This window comes from Diceros bicornis, chromosome 7, assembly GCF_020826845.1.
Source record: "Diceros bicornis minor isolate mBicDic1 chromosome 7, mDicBic1.mat.cur, whole genome shotgun sequence".
NCBI lineage: Eukaryota > Metazoa > Chordata > Mammalia > Perissodactyla > Rhinocerotidae > Diceros > Diceros bicornis.
Window position 1 is genome coordinate 55,710,427 of NC_080746.1, and position 21,385 is coordinate 55,731,811.

Here is a 21,385-nt window from a genome sequence, read left to right on the forward strand (position 1 = left end):
ATCCGAACCGGCGAACTCCGGGCCGCTGCAGTGGAGTGCGCGCACTTAACTGCTTGCGCCACTGGGCTGGCCCCAATATAGATATTTAAATATGTGTATTGAATTAATAGACTTTATGTCTTTTTAGAATAGTTTTATGTTTACAGAAAAATTGATCAGAAAGTGCAGAGAGTGCCTACATACTATCCCTCCCCCACCCTAGTTTCCCCTATTATTAACATCTGACATTAGGGTGGTGCATTTGTTACAATTGATTAGCTAACCTTGATACGATATTATTAACTAAAGTCCATAGTTTAATTAGAGTTTACTCTTTGTGTTGGGCATTCTATGGATTTAGACAAATATATAATGACATGTGTCTGTCATTATAGTGTCATACAGAATGGTTTCACTGCCCTAAAAATTTCCTGTGCCCCTGGCAACCACTGATCGTTTTACTGCCTTTTGGTTTTGTTTTTTCCAGAATGTCGTGGTTTTTCCAGATGGTTTTGCCTTTTCCAGAATGTCTTATAGTTGGAATCATACAGTGTGTAGCCTTTTCAGATTAGCTTCTGTCACTTAGCAATGTGCTTCTAAGGTTCCTTCATACCTCTTTGTGGCTTGATAGCTCATTTCTTTTTATTGCTGAGTAATTTTCCATTGTCTGGATGGACCACAGTTTGTTCATCCATTCACCTGGAGCCCGTATTCTAATCTGTGAAAGAAGCCTGTTGAGCTCTACTTTGGAAGGTTGTCATCAGGAGATGGCACAGGTTCATTGCTCAGCATGGTGCCTACAAGCCCCCACACCACCTACTGTAACTAGCTTCTTTCACTTAGCATAATGTTTTCAAGCTTCATTCATGTTGTAGCATGTATCAATGTTTTATTCCTTTTTATTACAGACCTGGGCCCTTTTATTGTCCTCTCATCTAGTCCCCATTTCTCAGATGTGTAAAGTAAGGCTCAGAGACAGCTAGTGACCTGTCCGAGGTCACCAGCAAGTCAGTTGAAGGAGACCAGGCTGGATCCCAGGCACTGACACCAGCCAGAAACTCCTTCCACTCGCAGGAAAGAGTGTGGGCGTGGGGCCGGAGGCAGTGGAGTCTGGGGACAGTGAGAGCCTGGCTGGGAGGGAGGAGGAGCAGGGAAGTGGGTCAGGGTTCCCAGGATGTCAGGATGGGAGAGGACCCTGGAGGTGTGGGCTCAGCCAACATCCCGCTCCCGCTCCATAGCGGGCACTCACTCCATCCCAGGCCTGACTCCTGGAAGGCCCTTCCCTGTGCAAACAGGAGGCTGTGGAAGTTCAGGGCACGGACCAAGGATTCAGAAGAAAATGCGACTTTGGGCTGAGGGGCGCCCCTGAACCTCAGGCTCAGAGGTGAGGGTTTTCTCTTGTCCCAGAGCCAGCAGTGGCTCCAGGCAGGGGATTTCTTGGGAACTTGGCTGATAGCAGCAGCCCTGGGAGGTGGCTTGGAGAAATCTATAGATCCTAAGTAATGCCATTAACCCTGGCAGAAGGAGCGGGTAGGAGGGGAGGGCAAGGAGAGTCTGGTCTCCGGCAGCTTGTCCGACTGCTCGGTGTCTGAGCAGCACGTCTCTGTTAGCAGAACTTCCAGGCCTCCTCAGAAGTATAGTCCAGGAATCCCCTGGGGCTGCCTCCTCTTGCTGTCCTGTGCTGGCCACTGGGGACGTGGGAATAACCTAGGTCATCCCATGGGAGGATCCAGGCGTGTCAACAGTGCTCACACTGGGTACCCAGGAAGAATCAGGGACGTCCAGGGCTATGGGAGGCCAGGGAGCCTCTAACCAAACCTGGGGCTCAGGGGAGGCACCTTGGAGGAGGTGACGTCTGAGCTGAGACTCCAAGGATCGGGAGGTATCAGCCAGATGAAGGGACAAAAAGTTCTGGAAGGTGAGGCTGGAAGAGCCAGAGGCCAGATCCTGGTCATTTGCCTGTTAAAAATCTCACTCTGGCTGCAGGTGAGAGCTTGGATGGAGGGGTGTAGCCCAGAGGGCTACATAGGGAGGCCAGAAGATTCCCCATCTTGGGGAGAGATGAGACCTGGGCCAGGACAGTGGCCAAGTGGTTGGTGAGAAAGGACTTTGAGAGGTGTTAGAAGCAGATTGGAGGTGGTGGAGAGGTCGATGTGGCCATGCTGGGTCTGTAGGGCCTGGGTGACAACCCCTGGGGATAGCCAGGAGCTGAGGGCTATCTCAGTTGAGAGGCAGAGACTGGGGGGTCTCGGCTGTGCCAGGTAACCAATGCCATGGGAGTGGATGAGATGGCCCCAAGAGAACATGCAGAGGAAAGAGAAGGAGGTTTGCCTCCCAAAGATGCCCCTGCAGTTATGAATTGTGTGAAAATTCACCTGGGAGAGGCGAAGCCCAGAGCCACAGTCAGCTGAGGCCTGGTGCAGGCAGTTCTACTTCCTTCTTTTCCAGATTTGAAATGGAAATTCCACTCCTGGGTGGGTTGTAGTGCTCAGTTGTGGGGGCGTGGGGGGTGGGAAGAGGGCACGTGAGAATCAGTCCAGGGTCAAGGGGGTCCTGGGACAGGAACGTGAGGGAAGGTAGGGGACCCTGGGTGTGGGCTCCTCTCGCAGAATGTCCACCTGCTGTACCTCGGTCGTTGCAACAATGTGCCCTCCTGGCTCCCCCATCATCTGGTCTCCTATAGAAGTCAAGGCAAAGGCTGTTACCTGCTTTTTACAGATTCAGAAGCCAAGGCTCAGGGAAGAGCCTTAGGGCCCCAGCCACAGAGCAAGTCAGTGGCCGATGCAGAACGAGTCCAGGCCTCTTTCCACATATCAGCTGCCTCCTCCCTTCCTGCAGAGGTGGGGGCAGATGTGGTGGTCGACCTGACAGTAGAGGCCCTAGTCTGGGGGTGCACAGGGTGAAATCTGGCTCCCTGGCTGTGGACTCTGGTCTTTTACCCCCCAGGAAGGTGTGAATGTGGGAGTGCATTTGTGAGCACACAAACTCCTTCCAGGGTGGAGTAAAGCTCAGAGCATCCCCGCACTTACCCCCTCAGACTTCCCCAACTCTGTGGGAACTAAGCAGACTGCAGCAGCATCCCCATCCCATACTGTCCCCTAAGCCCTGGGCTCAGCTTGGCTCAGAGAGCCCCCAGCAGCTGCACCATATTCCATATGCCTCCCCAGGGAGCCACGGGCATGGAGGCTGCACCAGAAAATTCCCAGCAAGTGGGAGGCTTCGGGTCAGTCGATATTCCCAGCAAGCCCCTAATGAATCTCCCCGCTCAGAGTGGAGGTTGTAATCCCTGTGCTGAGGTTGAAATTTGGTGGGGGAGGGGGTGGGTGGCGGGGTAGGTAGAGGCCCTGAGTGAGGCCCAGAGGTGGAAGTCGTGGGTGGACTCATGATGCAGGCCCTGGGGTGGGCATTTAGAGTGGTATCGTAGGAGCTCATCTGACAGGCCTCAGCTCAGAGCGGCCTCCAGGAAGCGCGCCCTGAGCCCCCCTGCACCGTGTTAAGTGCCCACAGCCTCTTTTACTGTCTCGACCATACGCTGACTTAGGATAGCGGCTCCTGAGCCATCATAGCCTGGTGGTTGCAGGAATCAGCCAGCTTTCCCTGTAAGGGGCCAGGCAGTCAGTATTTTAGGCTTTGTGGGCCATACGGTCCCTGTTGTAACTACTCAACTACTCAACTGTTATAGTTAAAGCAGCCATGGACAATACACAAAGAAATGAGCGTGGCTGCATCCAATAAAACTTTATTTATGGAAATTTACAGTCAAATTACTGAAATTACTGAAATTTGACTCTCGTATAATTTTCATGTGTCACAAAATATTCTTGCTTTGATTTTTTTCCCCCAGCCATTTAAAAATGGAAAAGCCATTCTTAGCTTGTGGGCTATACACCCAAAAATAGGTGGCTGGTCAGATTTGGCCCATGAGTTATAGTTTGCCAACCCCTGGGTTAGAGCAAGGCCCCTGGAGCCAGACCGCCTGGCTCTGCTGTGTGACCTTCGGGAAATGCCAAACGTTTCTGTGCTTCAGATTTCTCATCTGTAAAATGGGGATGATAATGTTAATACTTTGGGGAGGTAAAATGGTGCAGCTGCTTGGGGAAAATGGCTTTTAGCAGTTCTTCAAAAGGTTAACCGTAGAGTTACCATATGACCCAGCAATTCCATCCCAAGGTATGTACCCAAGAGTAATAAAAACACACATTTACACACAAAAGTTATTCATAACAACCAAAAAGTGGGAACAGCCCAAATGTCCATCAATTGATGAATGGATAAAATGGTCTAGCCGTACAATGGAATATTATTCAGCCATAAAAAGGAATGCAGTACTGATTCATGTATAACATGGAAGAATCTTGAAAACATTACGTTAAGTGAACGAAGCCAGACACAAAAGGCCATATATCATATGATTCCATTTATATGAAATGTTCAGGACAGGCAAATCTATAGAGACAGAAAGTGGATTAGTGGTTGCCAGGGGCTGGGGGTAGGCTGGGGTGGACCAGGGAGTGACTGCTACTGGGTGTGGAGTTTTCGTTGGGATGTTGAAAATGCTTGGATTAGATGGTTGCACAACTTTGTGACTATACTAAAAATAGAATATGCTAAATACTGAATTGTACACTTTAAAAGGGTGGATTTTACAGTGTGTGAAGTATATCTTGATAAAAACTTACTGATAACACTTAGCTCATAGTGTTGCTGTTAGAGTTCATGCATGGCCAGCACTTGGAACGGGGCCTGGAGCATAGTGCCGGGTTGTGCCCCTCGCTGGTCCTCTGAGTGCCCTGAGGGGTCACCGTGTCTGTCCTGTTCACACTGTCTCGGGGCCTAGGACCGGGCCTGGTACAGAACATATGGCTTAGAGTTTCTGGAGTCCCTCAGACCACAGGGTGAGTCCTGACTCCTTGGGCAAATTGTTTTGCTGCTCTGAGCCCCAGGCTCCTCATCTGTAAAATGGGTCAGTAATAACAGTGGCGTTGAGGATCAGATGATGCCCGACATCAGGGTGTGTGAGGTCCCCAAGCCAACGGTCACCTGGCCACACTTGGCCAACGCTGGCACCCAGAGACCGAGCCCCCAGCAGGTACCCCCAGGGCACCAAGCAGGGCTGGAGCAGTTGCTGCTGGTGGCAGCAACTCAACCCACAAGATACCTCCCATTGTTCTGGCAGCCTCCCACAAGCCCCACCGGGCTGGGCTCCCTGAGCCTGAGGGATTGAACACTGGGACACCAGAGCAGATTCCCAGAGTGACCACAGCCAGCTGTACGACTGCAGGCCAGGCACTGCCTCTTTCTCCCTGAGCCACGGTTTGTTCTACTGTCAGGTGGGTTTAGGACACAGTACCTACCACTTCGGGTGGTTGTGACAGTGAGAGGGGACAATGAAGGTGAAGTGCTCACACAGTGCCTGGTGTGTTTTAAGTGCTCAATACATGTCAGCTTTTATAATAATTTATTTTAAAATATTTATTTTTGGGGGTGGGAAGATTGACCCTGCGCTAACATCTGTTGCCTCTTTTTCTTTTTTCTCCCCAAAGCCCCAGTACATAGTTGTATATCCTAGTTGTAGAGTTGTAGTTCTTCTGTGTGGGACGCCTCCTCAGTATGGCTTGATGAGCAGTGAGTAGGTCTGCACCCAGGATCCGAACCAGCGAACCCTGGGCGACCGAAGCAGAATGTGCGAACTTAACTGCTGCACCACCGCGCCAGCCCTCTAAAATATTTATTTTGAAAGCCTACTATGTGCTAGGCACTATTCTAGTTTCTGGGGTTACAGCAGAGAATAAAACAGACAAAATCCTTGCCTTTGTGAAACTTACATTATAGGGGGGTAGGCAGACAAGAAACAAAATAAGTCAATTATATTTGAGAATATGATAGAGAAAAAGCTGAGAATGGCTGAGGGAGTGGGGAGGTGTTACAGTTTTACAGAAGGTGACCTGGGCAAGCCTGGTTGCGAAAAGGACATTTGAGCAAAGGCCTGAGGAGAGGAGGAGAAGGAGGGAGCCACGCATGGTTCTAAGGGGAGAGCAGTCCAGGCAGAGGAAGCAGCAGCAGTGTGCTGGGCAAGTGTGGCTGGAGGCGGGGGGTGATTAGGTCAGGTGTGGAGGGCAGGGGACTGTGCAACTCTGAGTGAGACTGGGACCTACTACAGGGCTCTGTGCAGAGGCTGACCTGCCCTGACCCAGGCTGCAATGACTTTTGCTGTGTCTGGGGCCAGCTCCTTGCCCCTCCCCTGCCTCACAGCTCTGTGCTTCCTCCCACAGGACCAGCCGGTGGCCTCCATGGGCGCCTGAGGGCCGGGCGCCAGGGCCTTGGGCACGAGCATGGTGAGACACCAGCCCCTGCAGTACTATGAACCACAGCTGTGCCTCTCCTGCCTCACAGGCATCTATGGCTGCCGCTGGAAACGCTACCAGCGCTCCCACGATGACACTACACCGGTGAGCCACGCTGGGATGGGGTCAGAAGGACCCAGGGAGCTCCAGGGTCTGGGGGGAGGGGTGTCAGCTCTGTCACTCTGCTCTGTGGCTCTGGACAGGTCAAAGCCCCTTCTGGGTTTCAGTTTCTTCCTCTGTAGAATGGGCCCATGGTCATTCCTGACTATACCCGACTAGGTGGGCAAGGAGGTGTCATGGATACAGCCAGCTGTTAACTCTCCTCTGCCAGCCTGGGGGCTGGGCTGCTCCTGAGGTCTGGGCAGGGAGGAGTGCTCCAGGAGGGCCACTCCAGGAGGAAGGGGTTACCCCAAGGTGAGCAGAAGTTCTCACCATCCTGGCGGATCCGGATGGGCAGGCAAGCAAGTGGGTGGCTGGTGGGAAGGGTGAGGAGGTGGCCAGGCCATCCTGGATCCTGGGAGCTGGCAGGGCCATGGCCTGGCACCAGGGCCCAGTCACCTGAGCTGCAGACCTGCCAGAGCTGGCAGCAGGTGCTCAGCTGGATAAAGAAAGCCTCCTTCAGTGTCCGGCTTCCCAGGCCAGGCCCCAGGCCGCACTTCCGTCCCTGGGGCGCTATCAGCCAGTGGATCTAGTTTCTTGTCTGAAGGAACTCTATTCCTTCAGGAGGGAATGGAGAGAGACAAATGGTGTTTATCTGAAAGCTTCACTGCCTGGAAAACAGCTTTCCTCCTCCCTCCTGTTTGTGTGAACAAAGAAGCCAGCCTCCAAATTCAGCCAGCCCCAAAACAGGCTGGGTTGGCCAAGGGTGGGGGTGGCGTCTAAGGTCAGAGGCCAAGCATCACAGGGCTATCTGGATGCGGAGGTTGGGGAAACTTGTCCGCCTGTCTGTCCTCCTCCTCTGCCTGTGCTGGTGAGGGACTGAGCGCTAGACAGAGTCAGGGGCCTGGGTTCATGACCTCCAAATGGTGAGAGCAGGTACCACCTGATGGGCACCTGGCCTGACTCGTTGCCACGTCCCCACTCCCAGCACAGAGGAGGCGACATGCCAGACTGAGGCAAGAGAGAGGAAGGGGGCTGCCCAAGGCCACAGAGCAGGTCCCTGCAGGGCTGAGATGGCAGCTCCCGTCTCTCCACCCCAGCCCTCCCTGGGACAGCCTTTCCCTTTGACGTGGCCATAGGATCTGCCTCCAGGGGTGCAGGCCGTGTGGTCGGGAGTCAGGCAGACCTCCAGTTCAAACTGTGCCATTTCTATTTGCACCTACTTGACTTCAAGCTTTCTTACCTGTGAAATAGCACACACCCCTCTCCAGAAGCTGCTGGGCGGATGCGATAACAACATGAAGTAGCCAGTGCAGTGCCAGCTGTGACCAGTCATTGAGACGAGTCATTCCCAACTCCCATTCCTTGGTCTCTCCGTCTCTGAAATGGATGAGGGGTTGGGTGAAGACTTCAGAATTCCTTGGCACTCTGCTTTGCTCTGAGCTCCATTCTCCCCAGCAACTGGGGGCCGGCGGCAGGGCCCCCCTGTGTTGGGAAAGTCAGGCGCACAGCAGTCAGCTGGCACCCCGTGTGCGTGTCCCAGGCGCTGTGCTCAGCACTCACACACAGCCACTCGTGTGTCTCCCCACGAGCCCAGGAGCTAGATGTCATTGCCACCATTTCCCTTGGGGAAAAGAAGCCTGGACATCAGTGACTGGGCCTCGGTCACACAGCCAGTGAGGGGCAGGGCTCGGATGTGACCCCGGGCGGTGCAGGTCCAGCATCTCCTGTGGGGGGGTGGGGGGGAGACGACTGAGGCTGAGGAAGGGAGGAGAGGGATGGCTGAGCTCCCAAGCAGAGAGCGCTTCGGCCGTTGGGGTAGATGCCGGAGGAAGGCGTATTTCCCAGGTCATCTCACACTGCTTGGTGGGCTGTGGAGTCAGGAAATGGTGGGTCTCGGCCCAGAGGGGAGGAATGGTGGGCTGAGGCCGGTTTTGAGCTCGCTGGGAGCCCGAGCAGTGCAGGCTCTGCAGGTGCCAAGGTCTGGGGTGCCAGGTATGGGCAAAGCCAGGAGGGGCCAGGAGGCTACACGCCAGCTTGTCTGGGAGAGGGGAGAGGGTTTTGCAGCAACTCTGAGTGACAGGGCCTCTGCAGAAAGGGCTGAGCTCACCTCAGGGGGCCCTGAGACTCCCAGCTGAGGACGAGCATCCTCCCTTTCCTGTCACTCATCTCACTCCGCTACTTCCCCTCCCACTTCCTGGGTTCCAGCCTCAGCCTGCTCACCCTGTCTCTTTCTCTCTCCTCTCCTCTCCTCTCCTCCTCTCCCCTCCCCTCCCTTCCCCTCCCCTCTCCTCTCCTCTCCTCTTCTCTCTCCCCAGTCCCTTCCGAGACAGCTGGGCAGGGACCATGATGGGGGGCCGGGCTCTGGTCTGACACAGGGAAGGGAACAGCAATCCCGTGTCTCCGAGTCAGGGCTGGTACAGAGACGGTGCTCTGTAAATGTTGCTGAACAACTCAAGGCCCTGGAGTGAGCTCAGCGGGGGGGTGTCCAACTTTGGACCTGCGCCTTTCCTCATCCCCACCATCCCCTCCTCTTTTGGGGACCCCCCCCATCCAAGCACTGCCTCCCTTCAGGTCCTCTTTGGGGAGCCCTCCTGCATCTCCCAACTCAGAGAAGCCTGGGGTCAAGTTCTTCTGTGAAGCCAGACCTTTCTGGGCCTCATCTGTGAAAAGGGGTGAGCATTTCACTCTGGTCCGCGGGCTGGGAAATGAAGTGTAAAAGAGTAAGAGTAAGAGTTGAAAGTTATTGAGTGCTTACTGTATGCAGGGAGCAAGTGGTTTGCATGCGTTGCCCTGCTAATTGTCATAACACCCTGTGGGGCATGTTTCCTTGTTATGCATTGAGAAATCCAGGCTTAGAGCCATGTCACACCTGGAGACACACCTGGAGTCTGGGATAGATTTGCAGCAAGAGCCTCCGGAACATGGAAGCTGGAGGTGGGGAGGACATGTGTGTTTTGAGTCTGTGTGTTTTAAATGAGAGCTTGTGAGAAGAAAGGAGGGGCAGAGAGGAGGACTTGGGGAGCTGCCTGATGGAGGGGACAGAGCACTGGACCAGGAGCATTTGGGACAAGATAGGGAGTGGTTGAATGCCAGACTAGGAGCCCTCTGTGTTTCCCAGGTTAAGCTGTGTCCTGCACTACTGGAATGGATCCTGGGGAGCATGGAGGGTGGGCAGAGAGCTGGGGAAGGCGCCCCCTCCTCTCCATCCAAGCTGGCCTCCTTCTGTCCTGCCCCGCCAGCCTGACACATTCCCACCTCCTCCAAGGGCACCCTGTCCCCTCCCCACTTGACAAATAAGGAAACAGGAAACTGAGGACTCAGAGGTGAAATGACCTATTCTCCTGCCCCCAGTGCAGAGGGAGTGGAGGAGCCTGGCAGCAGGAGGCCGGCTCAGTCTACGGCCAGGAAGGGGAAGCGAAGCTTTTTATAACTGGGGATAATTAATTGGTTGTTGTCTGTGACTCATTACTCTACTACTGCCAATTAAGGACTTGGTAGGACAGAAGACAATTCTCAGGCCGTCCGCACACGGCCCCCTGAAGACTGCATCTGTGGGAGGCAGCACAGTGTCAAAACCAGCTTCTCTGTAGCAAGAGGGATGTAGGCCAGACACCTGGAGGAACTTCCCGGCCCGAGACACTGAAGACTGACAGTGACAGTCAACTCTCCTGCATTTCTGTAGTCCGCTTGCCTTTTGAAGGCTGTTTTGAACTTGTTTGACCCCCTCTGTCTTACAGATGGGGCTCCAGGAAGAGTAAGTGATTTATTCAAGCCGAGGAGTTGCACTGCCCTGCTCACACCCGCAGTCCTGTGCCCTCTCCCCTGTTCTACTCCAAACAGTCTTGTCTGGGATGCACTGGTTACTTATTCAGTCAACAAACCTGTCCTGATACCTGCTCTGGGCCAGAGGGTCACGGGTGTGTCAGACCTGGTTCCCCACTCCCTTGATGGGCTCTCAGGCAGGTGGGGGAGCAGACAAGAACGGACACACCCAGACCACTCAGGGTGATCACTGTGGAGGCCCAGGGGAGGCCCAGGCAGGAAAGCTTGCCAGAGCCGGTGTCAGAGTCAGCCCCGTCACACCAGAGTGGGAAAGTGCCCAAGGCAGGGGGGAGCTGCGGGTACAAGAGTATCTTGTGTTTGGGAACTGAAAGCAATTTGGCCCAGTGTGGCTCTGGTGTGAGGACGGGAAGAGTGTTGCCCAGGGGCTGAGTCTGAGGCTGTGCTGGGGAGTCTGCCTCCATCCTGGACAGGGGGAGCCCAGTCAGACTCCGGCTGTGCAAGGACCACTCTGGTGACATCATGGAAAACATGCTGAGGGCCCTTGAGTGGAGGTGGGGATAGCAGGGAGCCAGATGAGAAAGGCTGAGACCTCAACACAGGGAGAGGTACGCAGGGATGTAGAAAAGGGAGGGATTCTAGAGATACCTAGAGGGTGCAATCAGCAGACTGGCTGTGGAAGAGATCCCCCATCATCCCATGATTTCCAGCCTGGCTGGATGGGGCCATTCCTGGAGACAGGAAACCATGCTGTGCCCAGGGGTGTGGGAGAGGGGAGAGTGGTCTCGGTAGAGTCCAGGAATAGCGCAGTGGGGGTGGGTGGAACACAGACAAAATAAACCTCCCCACCCCCAGTTGCCTGCCTCCTGTGATGGGAGCCCCTCCCACCATGGCAGGAAGACATCTACTGGGGAAACCCATCAGCACCCTCGCCACCCCACCACATTTCCACTGCAGCCATCCCAGGATAACCTCACCCTTTCACCCGCCCTGCCTTCCTCAGGCGTCCCCTCTGCCTGGAAGGCCCTTTCTCTCTTGTCTCTGCCTCTCAAGTTTCATCGCAAGTGTCTGTTCTTCTAAGAAGTCCTTCCTTCAAGCAAAAAGAGTCAGGCCTCCTTCCCTTCCTCCCTCCCTCCTGGGCCTCCCACAGCACCTGGGCCTGGGCTGCCCATGGGGATTGTGACTTGTGTTTCTCCCGCTGGACTCGGAGTGTTCTGAGGGCAGTGTCTGAGCGGGTGAGTTGAAGAGCGAGTGAGGAAGCCAGTTAGGGAACGTGCCTGCCTTGTGCTGACTGTGTGCGGAGAGGCAGGACCCTCAGGAGCTCTCAGTGTCAGGCGGTCTGGAGAGGGCGGCTGCATGCTGCATTCCTGTGCCCCTGGCTGGGGCTGGCAGAGGAGGGTGCTGACTCGGCCATGGGACCTCCCAGGCCACCCTTGGAGCTGGGGTTGGGCTCTGCCAGTGGGCAAGAGGAGGGGGTGAGTTTCCCAGCTGGCTCCCCACCTCCCTGTCCTGTCAACACCATGTGGGCCTGTGACAGGGACATGGGGCAGGGAAGAGTGGATCTTACCGAGAATCAAGTTGGGCTCCCGGGATGAAGCAGCCTTTGGGATGGGCTTTAGGGTGTGAGTGGAGTCAGCCAGAAGCACCCAGGCATTCCTGGCTAAGGGAGCTGCACCTAAACTCTGCCCTGCCTCCTCCAGTGACTTAGTGTGTGACCTTAGGCAAGGCCAGGTCCTCTCTGGGCCTCAGCTTGCTTGTGGGTTAGATGGAAGTACAGATCCATGCCCCGAGGGTTCTGTTAGTTAATGGATACCCATGTGCCTCGTGTCCTGTACCGGAGAGACCACTGTTCCAACCTTTGGGAAACCATGTCCTCCCTACAGACTTTCAAAGGGATGGCTTCCCTTCTCTGATGCTTTGGGGAAAGGGACCCAGCAGGTCAGAGAGGAGCCTTCTGAGCTTCAGTTTTCCCATTTCTAAAATGGGGGTGATAAGACGCCATTTTATCCTTTAAACTTTGCAAGGTTTCCACGAGGATAAGAAAATGGGAGATGGTATTGTTGCGTCCATGAGAGAGAGAGGAGAGGCAGGCAGAGCCCCGGTTTGTTGCAGCACAGGGAGCTGAGGATTTATCGCTGCAATAAAGCCGTGCCGTCTTGGGCCTTCAGGAACCCCCGCACCACACCTAGCTCCTCTCTGGACGGTGCTGAGACAGCCCGGCATGGCCGTGCCATGCTCCAGGGGAAGCGGCTAAGCTCCTGTTCATGACATTCTGTGACAGACTGGAGCATCTGCTTAGGGAGCGGGCATGGGGCAGGAGATGATGGGGCATCAGCGGGGGGCTGTGGCCACCCACTGCCCTGTGGCCTTGGCAGGGCCCTCTGAGGGGCTCTGGGTAATCCCTCCTGAGGGCCCCGGCTCTTCTGCTCCTGTCAACCCACAGGATGGGCGAGGAGAGACGAGGCTCCAGGCTGGGCCTGGTTTCCTTCTCCTGCCTAATGAGCCACTCTGAGTGACCCCAGCAGAAGCAAGGGCAGACAGAGGCCTAATTGCCCAGCTCTCTGTAGCCCAGAAAAATAAATCCAGCCTCTTAGGCTGTCAGGAGCTGGCTGGGGTTGGGGACTCTAATCCCTTCCCCTGCTTGGCCCTGATGCTGTAATGCAGTTCAACCCTCCCCCAAATCTCCTGGGTCACGGCCAGAGTAATCCTCCCAGGACCCGCCCGTCTCTCCCTTCCGGGAGCTCTCTGCACCCTTCCCAGCTGACATTTCCTAAGCTCTCCCTGTTCATCAGTCCTCCCATTCGGAACTTGGCGAGGCTGAAACAGGCTGCTGATTGGAGGAGCTGGCGCGTGACATCTAGCCTGCAGGTGGGCAGACCCGGCGGGTAGGCACCGTCCATCCCTCTCCTGTCTCTGCAGGGCCGTGTGGTGCTGAGGGCACAGCTGGACTCTGGAACCTGAAAGCAGAGCCAGGACCACAGGGGTGCACAGGGAGCAGAGCTCAGCTGCACAGAAGGAGCCGTGCCAGGCAGAGCCAGCACTTGGGCCAAGGGACAGACTGGAAAACCTAGAAACAAGGCACATGCATCTGAGAATGTGCTGTGTGGTAGAGGAACGTGGATGTGGTGGCAAATATCACACGTGGTATGGAGATGGCTGAAGTGTCCATTTGGTGAAAGTAAAATTAGATCCCTGCCTCTTACCTCAAACCAAAATAAATTCCAGATGGATTAAAATGTATTTTTTTTCCTATTTTTAAACTCCTTTTTTCTATTTAGGAAGTGCACATTTGTCGAGAAAATTCAAACAACTTGGAAAAATATAAAGTAAAAGAAATTCTAATCTTAATGCTTTAGAGGAAAGGCTTTCAAACCTCTCCATACACGTGACGTCCACATGGAGCTCTGGATAGATGGGTGGATTACAGATTTAAGTGTAGACAAGGAAGCCAAGAAATTACCAGGATAAAATAGGAGTTAAATGTATAATCTTGGGCCACCTTCCTTAAACACAATACAAAGGCAAAACCTATAAAAGAAATGAGGGATGGATTTGACTGCATAAAAATTTAAATTTTTATACAAAAAGCATGAAAACAAAATTAAAGTCAAATGATAAAATAAGAAAAAATATGCAAAAAATATACTCTTACATAGAGAAAGCTTTTATAAACCCTCAAGAAACAAAGCCAATTCCCCCAGACAAAACCTCCTGTGCTCTGTGTCTTTGCATCTTCCCTTCCTTCCCTCTGCCTGAATCCCTAACCTTGTCTTTCTAATAAGCCCATTCCTTCCAGCTTTACTGCAGGCATCTCCTCCTCCAGGAAGCCCTCCAGACCACCCCTGCCCATAACTAGCAGTGTGTTCCTAAGCAGCCCCAGGCTTGCCTCATTCACCCCACTCATTCCTAGGATGGGAGTTGCCTGCTGGCTGCTCAGTCATCTGTGTGGGTTCTCAGAGTGGAGTCCAGACCTGATTTATCTCCCAGGGTCCAGGGCTCAGCATGTGTGTGTAGAATGACTGGAAGAGGGTGGTGGTGAGGACATGGAAGGGAGACGGTGGAATTTAGTTTGGTATGGGGTGTGAGGTAGGGGTCCAATTGTATTTTTAACCCAATGGATGTTCAGATGTCCCCACACCATCTGTTGAATTCTCCATCCTTTCTGCACTAATTTACTGTGTATAAATCCTGTGCCCATGCTTCCAGGCCATCCCCCTTCTTTGGGTCTCAGTTTCTCCATTTCTTAACTGGACCTGCAGAGCATGAGGTGAGATGATCTCTGAAATCTTCGCTGACTCTGAAATTCCAGGATTCCACCCTGGCACTGCATATGTGACCTTAGGCCAGGCCCTGCCCCTCTGAGCCAATTTCCTCCTTGGTCAGACAAGGATAATTACATGTCCTGCTTCTTGTTGCTTTGGGACAGTTGAGGGTACTGGAGGCACCAGACCTGGGTGTGAATTCTGGCTCCACCATGACATTCGCCCTTGGTGGCCTTGGGCAAGTCACCTCCCGTCTCTGAGCCCTGGTTTCCTCCAACTCGATCGCTTGCTTGCAGAGCTGTGGAGAGGATGAGATGAACAAGTAGAGGACTCTTAGGATCCCTCCGCCTCAGCTCTGTGAAGAGCTGGGTAGGGCTCTGTCCCCCGGAGCCAGCGATGGGGGGCCGTGAGGGGGTTGGGGCTGCTGCTGTGCCAGGGTCGTCTTCCTCCATCCGTGCCGGCTCCTAGACTGCAGCCTGCAGAGCTGGGCCTGACCTCGGCGTCCCGCTGACCATGGCACCCACCCTGGGCGGGGGGTGGGCCTTGTGCTGGCTGTCCTCAGCAGCCGGAGAAATTTGATGCAGAGCAGGGGCCGGGGGAAGACTTGATCAGTGTCTTCACATAATTAAAGGGCTGTCGACGCGAAATGATAATTATAGGAACGATGGTGGATTTGGCGACTTAGAAATTACATCTGTAATCACATTGGGGCCTGGCCCTCCCGTGAGGTAGAGGTGATGTCATCTCGTGAGCAGAGGTGGGGGTCCTGAGCCGTTGGCCCATAGTCACGCGGCTCGTGGGTCCAAGGGCTGGGAATTCAAGTCCAGCTCTTGATTATGTTCCCCCACCGTTGGTCATTTGACCCCAGTTTTTCTTGCCCTTTTGCTGGACTTGTTCCATGTGGGGTCAGAGAACCAGCTGCAGGGTGGCAGTGGAGGAGGCAGATTTCAGCTGCCCCTCAGGGAGGGACCGAGGGAAGGGAAATAACTCCTACTGCCCTCCCGTCATCACTTTGCAGATCCTCCTGATCTGTGCAGCGTGCCAACACTGCTGTCCCATTTTACAGGCAGGAGGCTGGCACTCAGAGAGGATAAATAAATGTCTTCTCCAAGGTCACCCATTCCGCAGGTGGCCAGTCTGGGATTCAAACCGAGTGTTACTGGGCTCCCAAATGCAGCCTGCCCCTGTCTGGCTGCTGTCTTGGGAGGAAGAACTTTAGGTCCAGAGGAGAAGCAGGCAGCATCCAGAGGGAGAATGCCCATCCCTGGACCTGCGGGAGCGGAAACAGGGTGAGCTCCTGTCCTGGAGGCTGCAGAGGCAGTCTCTGCCCCAGGGGTGACAGGCAGGGGGCAGGAGTCCAGTGAGACAGCTCTGGCTCAGCAACTCTGACTCTGACGTCTGTGATGGTGCCAAGGCCAGGGAGGTGGCTTCCACTCAAGTGCTGTCCCAACACAGAGTTCAGGTTCCAGGTTCTGTTTGGGGGCCCAGGGGAGGTGCTCTGGACCCTGCAGGGTCCCCAGGAGTGGGAGCAGTGTCTATGTGCGTCCTGGCCTGGGGCCGAGGTCCGGGGCCACAAACGGCAGCAGCAGGGCTAGTGCCCGAACTTGGTGTGTGGGGCTGGAGTTTGTGGCTGCAGCCCATCCTCTGTGACTGTGTGAGCCCCAGCTGCTAATAAGCTCCTTCCACACGTTTTTTCTCTGAATGCGGAGGCTCTGGGGTGGGCGGGTGAGGAGAAGACGTGACAGTCAGCAGGAGACAGTGAGGAGGAGCAGCGGCCTCGGGGAAATTGGCACAGCGTTGCTCCAGCGGAGGCAGGGTCTCATCTTCTTGGAGGGCCGGGACCAGAACGGGAGCAGATGAGGCGAGGAGTGTGGGGCTGAATGCCCGTAGCCTCTGGGCTGGGGCCTCTGGGATTCTCGTCACAGCCACCCCCTGGGAGCAGGGATAGCGCATCCTACCCCATCCACAGCCAGGCCCACCCCCTTCCCCAGCTGCTCTCAGCCGTCTCCTTGTCCCTGCTGTGGCCAGGCAGGTCAGGAGCTGCCTGACCTTTGTGCTGCTCCCAGGAGGCTGCAAGGCTCTGAAAGGAAGGAGGCTGGGGTGGCACAGGAGCTCTTTCCCTTGGTTCCCTGAGGCCCCCGGGCTCAGCCTGAGGATGAGTCTGGGGGTGGATGACAGCCTTGTCCTGGTGGCCCTGAAGCCTCCCTGTGTGACAGTCACAGTCACACCTTCTTCTGTTCCTCACACCATATCTGAGCACCACCTTGTGCCCTGCAGGACGTGGGCCCAGGGCACACAGAGATATCTTGAACATCCCTGCCCCAAAGGAGTCCACAACCCAGTGAACTGTCCCTTATTATGCATCAAGTGTGCCACTTGATGTCCATCGCCTCATTTAACATCAACCCTCCCAGGTAGGGGTTATTATGCCCATTTTACAGGTGAGAAACTGAGGCTCAAAGGGGTTAAATAACTTGCCCAAGTGGCAGAGCGGAGTCTGTCTACCGCTTGAGCTGGGTTCTTTCCGTCTCCACCATTCAGGATGTGATTGAGGGTCAAGTTGGTGGGTACCTAGGTCTGTGCGGAAGCGGTCAGGGAAGGGAGGTCTTCAGGGGCTGAAGGGATGGGAAGCCTTCCTGAAGGAGAAAGAGGTTTGGCCTCGAGGGGGACCCCAGAGAGAGAGGAGAGAGGAATCCCAGGGGGGTGAACTGCGCCTAGATGGCCATACTGGGTCCTGGAAGGCAAGGGTGGGTTTTGGGGAGAGCTGTTGGGGGCTGGCTCCCTAGGAGGCCTGCAGAGGACTGCCTCCTGTCAGGACACCTGGGTTCAGTCCCACCTCCACTCCTCCCCAACTCGGTGACCTGGGGTACGCTGCCCAACCTCTGACTCACCTCCACGCACCTGGATCGGGCCTTTGCGCAAATTAGCAAGAGGCGCCCCTTCCCCAGGACCCTTGACGGGTGTCTGCTGGAAAACTGTCATGACAAAGCTGTGCGTGGAAGTGACCACCATGTGAGGGGCACTGCTCAGTGGCGGGGCCACAACCTGCTCAGCCACATGTGGTGGTCCTCCTCTGAGGCTCGGTGTCTTCACTTGCTCTCGGATGGGGAGATACCCGCAGATAAATAACCCCGGGCATCGTGCAGACCGGGAGAGGTGATCGGGGGAGGACAGTGGATCCACCGTCCCCCCAGCGTGGCAGTGGCCCACAGCCCGCGTCTCCAGGGAGCAGGGCCAGGCTGGCGTGTTAAGGGATGGAACAGGCCTCTCTTCTGTAATGCCCCCGACAAGGACCATTAGTGCCGTGAACAGAGCACGTGAACTCTGTCAGTGGAGCTGCTCCCCTCACTTCCTCGCACCACTTCCTGGCCTTCCCCTCCCCTTTCTCCCAGCCCCTGCCCCTCAGGTTTTTCCTCTGATTGTTCTGAGTGGCCGTCTCCCTCCCCCGCCGTGGTGGGGCCTCTTCACCCCCATCTGCAGGCTCCCTGTAGCCCTGCGGTCTCTGGCTTCCAGCTCCCCGGACTTTCGTCCCTAGGGGGCCCCCACCCCAGCTCCTGACCGGCTCTGATAATGGGGTTCTTAGGTCCTTGTTGCTTAGGCCCTGCCCACATCCCTGCCATGCCCTGGGTGCCTCACCCACCTGCCTCTAATCTCATCACCCTGGCTGGTTCCCAGGGGAGGGGTAGGACAGCCATCATTCTTGCCCTGTCCTCCCTGCCCCACTGTCAGGATCTGGCCAAGTGAGGACAGTGTGCACAAGACCCCTGTCTGTCGTGGGCCCTCCCTGCCTCTGCAGTCTTCCTTGCTTGCAATGCAGTCAGCATTGCTCCTGGGTCCTACATCACAGCTCGCCACAGGACATCTCCCCCACATCTTCATCAGTGTCCCTGCCCCTGCCACTAGCCCCCTGGTCCCACCACATATCAACTTCCGGGCTGCTTGCCTGGGACAGGGCCAATCATAGGCCGAGGCTCGCCCCTCACTGGGCCCCTCTCAGAACCTTCTCTGCTGGTCAGAGCTGCAGCGGCCTTGTGCCTGCTGAGGTAGAGCCATCTCTGTGGACAGGTGGCCACTCACCACGGCCAGCACGAGATCCACAGAAGACTAAGGGCTCCTCTGTGGGGGTGGGTGTTAAGCCCCCGGTGAACTCTCTCCTGGGTGGGTATACTCATGTCGGGGTAGGAAAAAGGGTGTTTCCTCACCTACCACTTCCTTACCAAATCTTTCTTAAGTTCCTACCCCACCCTGGGGATGTGAAGACCACCCAGATCTTCGAGGCACTTACATTAAAGCAGGGGAGACTGACACACAGTCAGACAGTTGTAGAACTGCAGGGTCTGTGCTATAACAGACACGGGCGCAAGGGTTGTAGGAGCTCTGAGGGGATGAGAGTCTCCCTGCTGGGACAGGGACGGCCTCGGGGAGGAGCAGGAGTTGCCCCGTGGACCAGGCTGCTTTCTAGGTGGAGGGTATGGCTTATGCAAAGGCCCGGGGCTTGAAAGCCTGTTTGAAGAACTACGCGTGATTTGCTGCATGGCGTGTAAAGTGCGTGTATGGAGCAGAGGCGGGGGCTGGGGCCGCAGAGGTGGCCCTGGGCTGCGGGGCTCAGGCCAGTGGGACTCTCAAGCTGGGGCGTGACATGACCACAGGTGGATCAGTCTTGGGAGACCCAGATGTTTCAGCGGGCCGGGACCCGCCAGCGGCATCTGCGGGAAATCAGGGCAAATGATTTCTTATTTGCTCACTCTTAGAAAGACTAGCCTGGGGGATACTGGGCCGGCCATGGTGGGATTGCTGGCTCAGATGTGGCAGGTAGGCCAGCCCCTCTGGAGCCAGGGCCCCAGGGCCCAGCCACAGGAAGCAGGACTGAACTGCAGCCCTTCTCCGCTCTTCCCGACAGTCCCAGTCATTCTCTGGCCGGTGGCTGCCAGGGTTCCATTGCTCCAGGAGGGCACATGGCTTGCCCTGCTCCTGGCCAGGGTCTTCATTCCTGAGCAAGGCTGGGCCTCGCCGCGCCTGGCGCTGGGGCTCATGCCATTCTGCATGAGGGGGGCAGATGCAAGTGGCCTATTCTCTGAGAAGCCATCCCTCCACCTGCTGGAGAGACAGCTCAGGCTGTTGTCACCTTCACATCTCTGTCTAGGTACAAAGTGGGGCTAAGCAGGGTGGTCTGGCTCTGCACGTGACCGTGAATGGAGATTGTCACCCAGGCTCGATCCCCCTGGGCCTGAGCTAGGCCCGCAGCGGGTGCTGAGAGTGTGGGGTCATGACTCATCGGGGCCTGAGGGCCTCTCCTGCGTGCCAGGAGAGGAAAGCATGCCCGCAGATGCGTTGACTGAGCGCTGACTGCTTGCCAGCCGTGGTCTGAGCACTCGACTTGTATCATCTCATTTAATTCCCACATCAACCCCATGGTGTGAGTGCTATCATTGTCCTCATTTCACAGAGGAGGAAACTGAGGCACAGAGCGGTTCTGTCCGAGCTTATACAGCACCTAGGTGGTGGGCAGGGAGTCCGGAGGACGCATGACCACTGCACTGTGGCGTCTCCTGGCGGCCTAGGCTGGAGGTATCCTGGGCAGTGAGGGAACTTGCCCTCCTCTTCTGACAGTTGTGAATACTAAGGGAGTAGAGGCAGGCTCGGTCCCTGTCCTTGCAGAGCCCAAGGGGACACAAGGTTGTCGTCTGGGAGACACAGTCACACAAGTAGGTCACAGTGCACAGAGTGCGAGTGTAAAGGCAGGGACACTGATGCTGTAGGAGCCCTGAGGAGGGAGCATGGGTAGCAGGGGCCGAGTCCAGGCAGGCTTCACAGAGGAGGTGACATTTGAGCTGACTTGACAGGTTAATGGGAATGTTAGGTGCAGAAGCCCAGGGGGCAGGGGCCCTTCCATGGTGAGGGAAGTGGTGGGGGGATGAAGCTAGAGAGGGCCTGGGGCCACCCCCAGAGGGGCCTCCTTGCTTGGCTCAGCAGTGAGGAGCCATCAGGAGGGTAAACTGGGGTTAGAGCTGGTGCCCTGAGCTGGCTGACCTGTGCTGGCCAAGGTGAGCTGCAGAGACTGGCAAGGGGCCCGGGCGGGGCCCAGGTGAGAGCTGCCCTGGCTACTCCAGTCCCAGCCCCTCAAGGGCCTGTGGTCTTGGTTCCCTCTTGACTGACCCCCTCGCGGGCTGTTGGTCTGTTCTGATGATCTCAGCAGTTTCCCAGGGAGCAGGATGTGCTGAGCTCGCTGTGCGTCCGAGATAAGGGGCCGGATGGAGGCAGGGGTAGACCTGAGCCCGGCCAGAAGTGCCTGCGGACCTCTGAGCTGGCCCTCAGGAAGCAGCAGGGGCCATCAGCAGCCCCTGCCCCCCGACCCCTACCCCTGCAGCAGACAGAGGGGCCCGTGCCCAGTGGTAGGTGGCAGAATACTTCCTCACATCAAGAGGGAAGGGGGCGCTGGTCTTTCATCCTCCACTAACTTGCTCTGTGACTTGGGCAAGTTGCTTTGCCGCTCAGGCCTCAGTGTTTTCATCGCTAGCATAGGCGGAGGTGGGGAAGAGCAACGCCTGCTTCGTAGGCGTGTGTGGGGAGGGAAAGAGGTGAGGGATGTGACCGCGCCAGTGCAAAGGCTTAGGGCACACCCGGCCTTTGCTCCTGGGGGCCATCGCCAGAATGGGGGGACCACACGCACTGGAAAGGCTGCAGCAAAAGAGCCCAGCTCTGGGGTGGACCCTGCCCCTGCTCCTAGCTCCCCTCCAGTTTGTGACTTCTGTGATGTTGGACAGGTCCCTTCCCCTCTCCGAGCCTAGGGTCCCGCCAGTGTGAAGACGGCGGTAAGCCCTATCTGGCAGTTTTGGCTACACAGGGGGAGGAAGGGGGAGCATTCGGGTGGGACGCAGCCTGAGGGGCCAGCCCTGACACTTGACCCCTTTCCTCACT

At 55.9% G+C, this 21,385-nt stretch overlaps 1 protein-coding gene across 4 annotated transcripts in view; it reads left to right on the forward strand.

The window, feature by feature from the left end:
- The window catches only part of GDPD5 (glycerophosphodiester phosphodiesterase domain containing 5), an 85,830-nt gene that overhangs the window by 37,347 nt on the left and 27,098 nt on the right, over positions 1-21,385 (forward strand). For 3 of the 4 annotated variants that reach the window (XM_058545588.1, XM_058545587.1, XM_058545591.1), the window contains one exon: positions 6,252-6,428. In XM_058545588.1, the coding sequence (XP_058401571.1) occupies positions 6,312-6,428 (117 nt within the window). In that variant the 5' untranslated portion in view covers positions 6,252-6,311. Of the gene's footprint in view, positions 1-4,489; positions 5,310-6,251; positions 6,429-21,385 lie in introns of those variants that run through there. The other variant, XM_058545590.1, reaches the window with a different exon arrangement.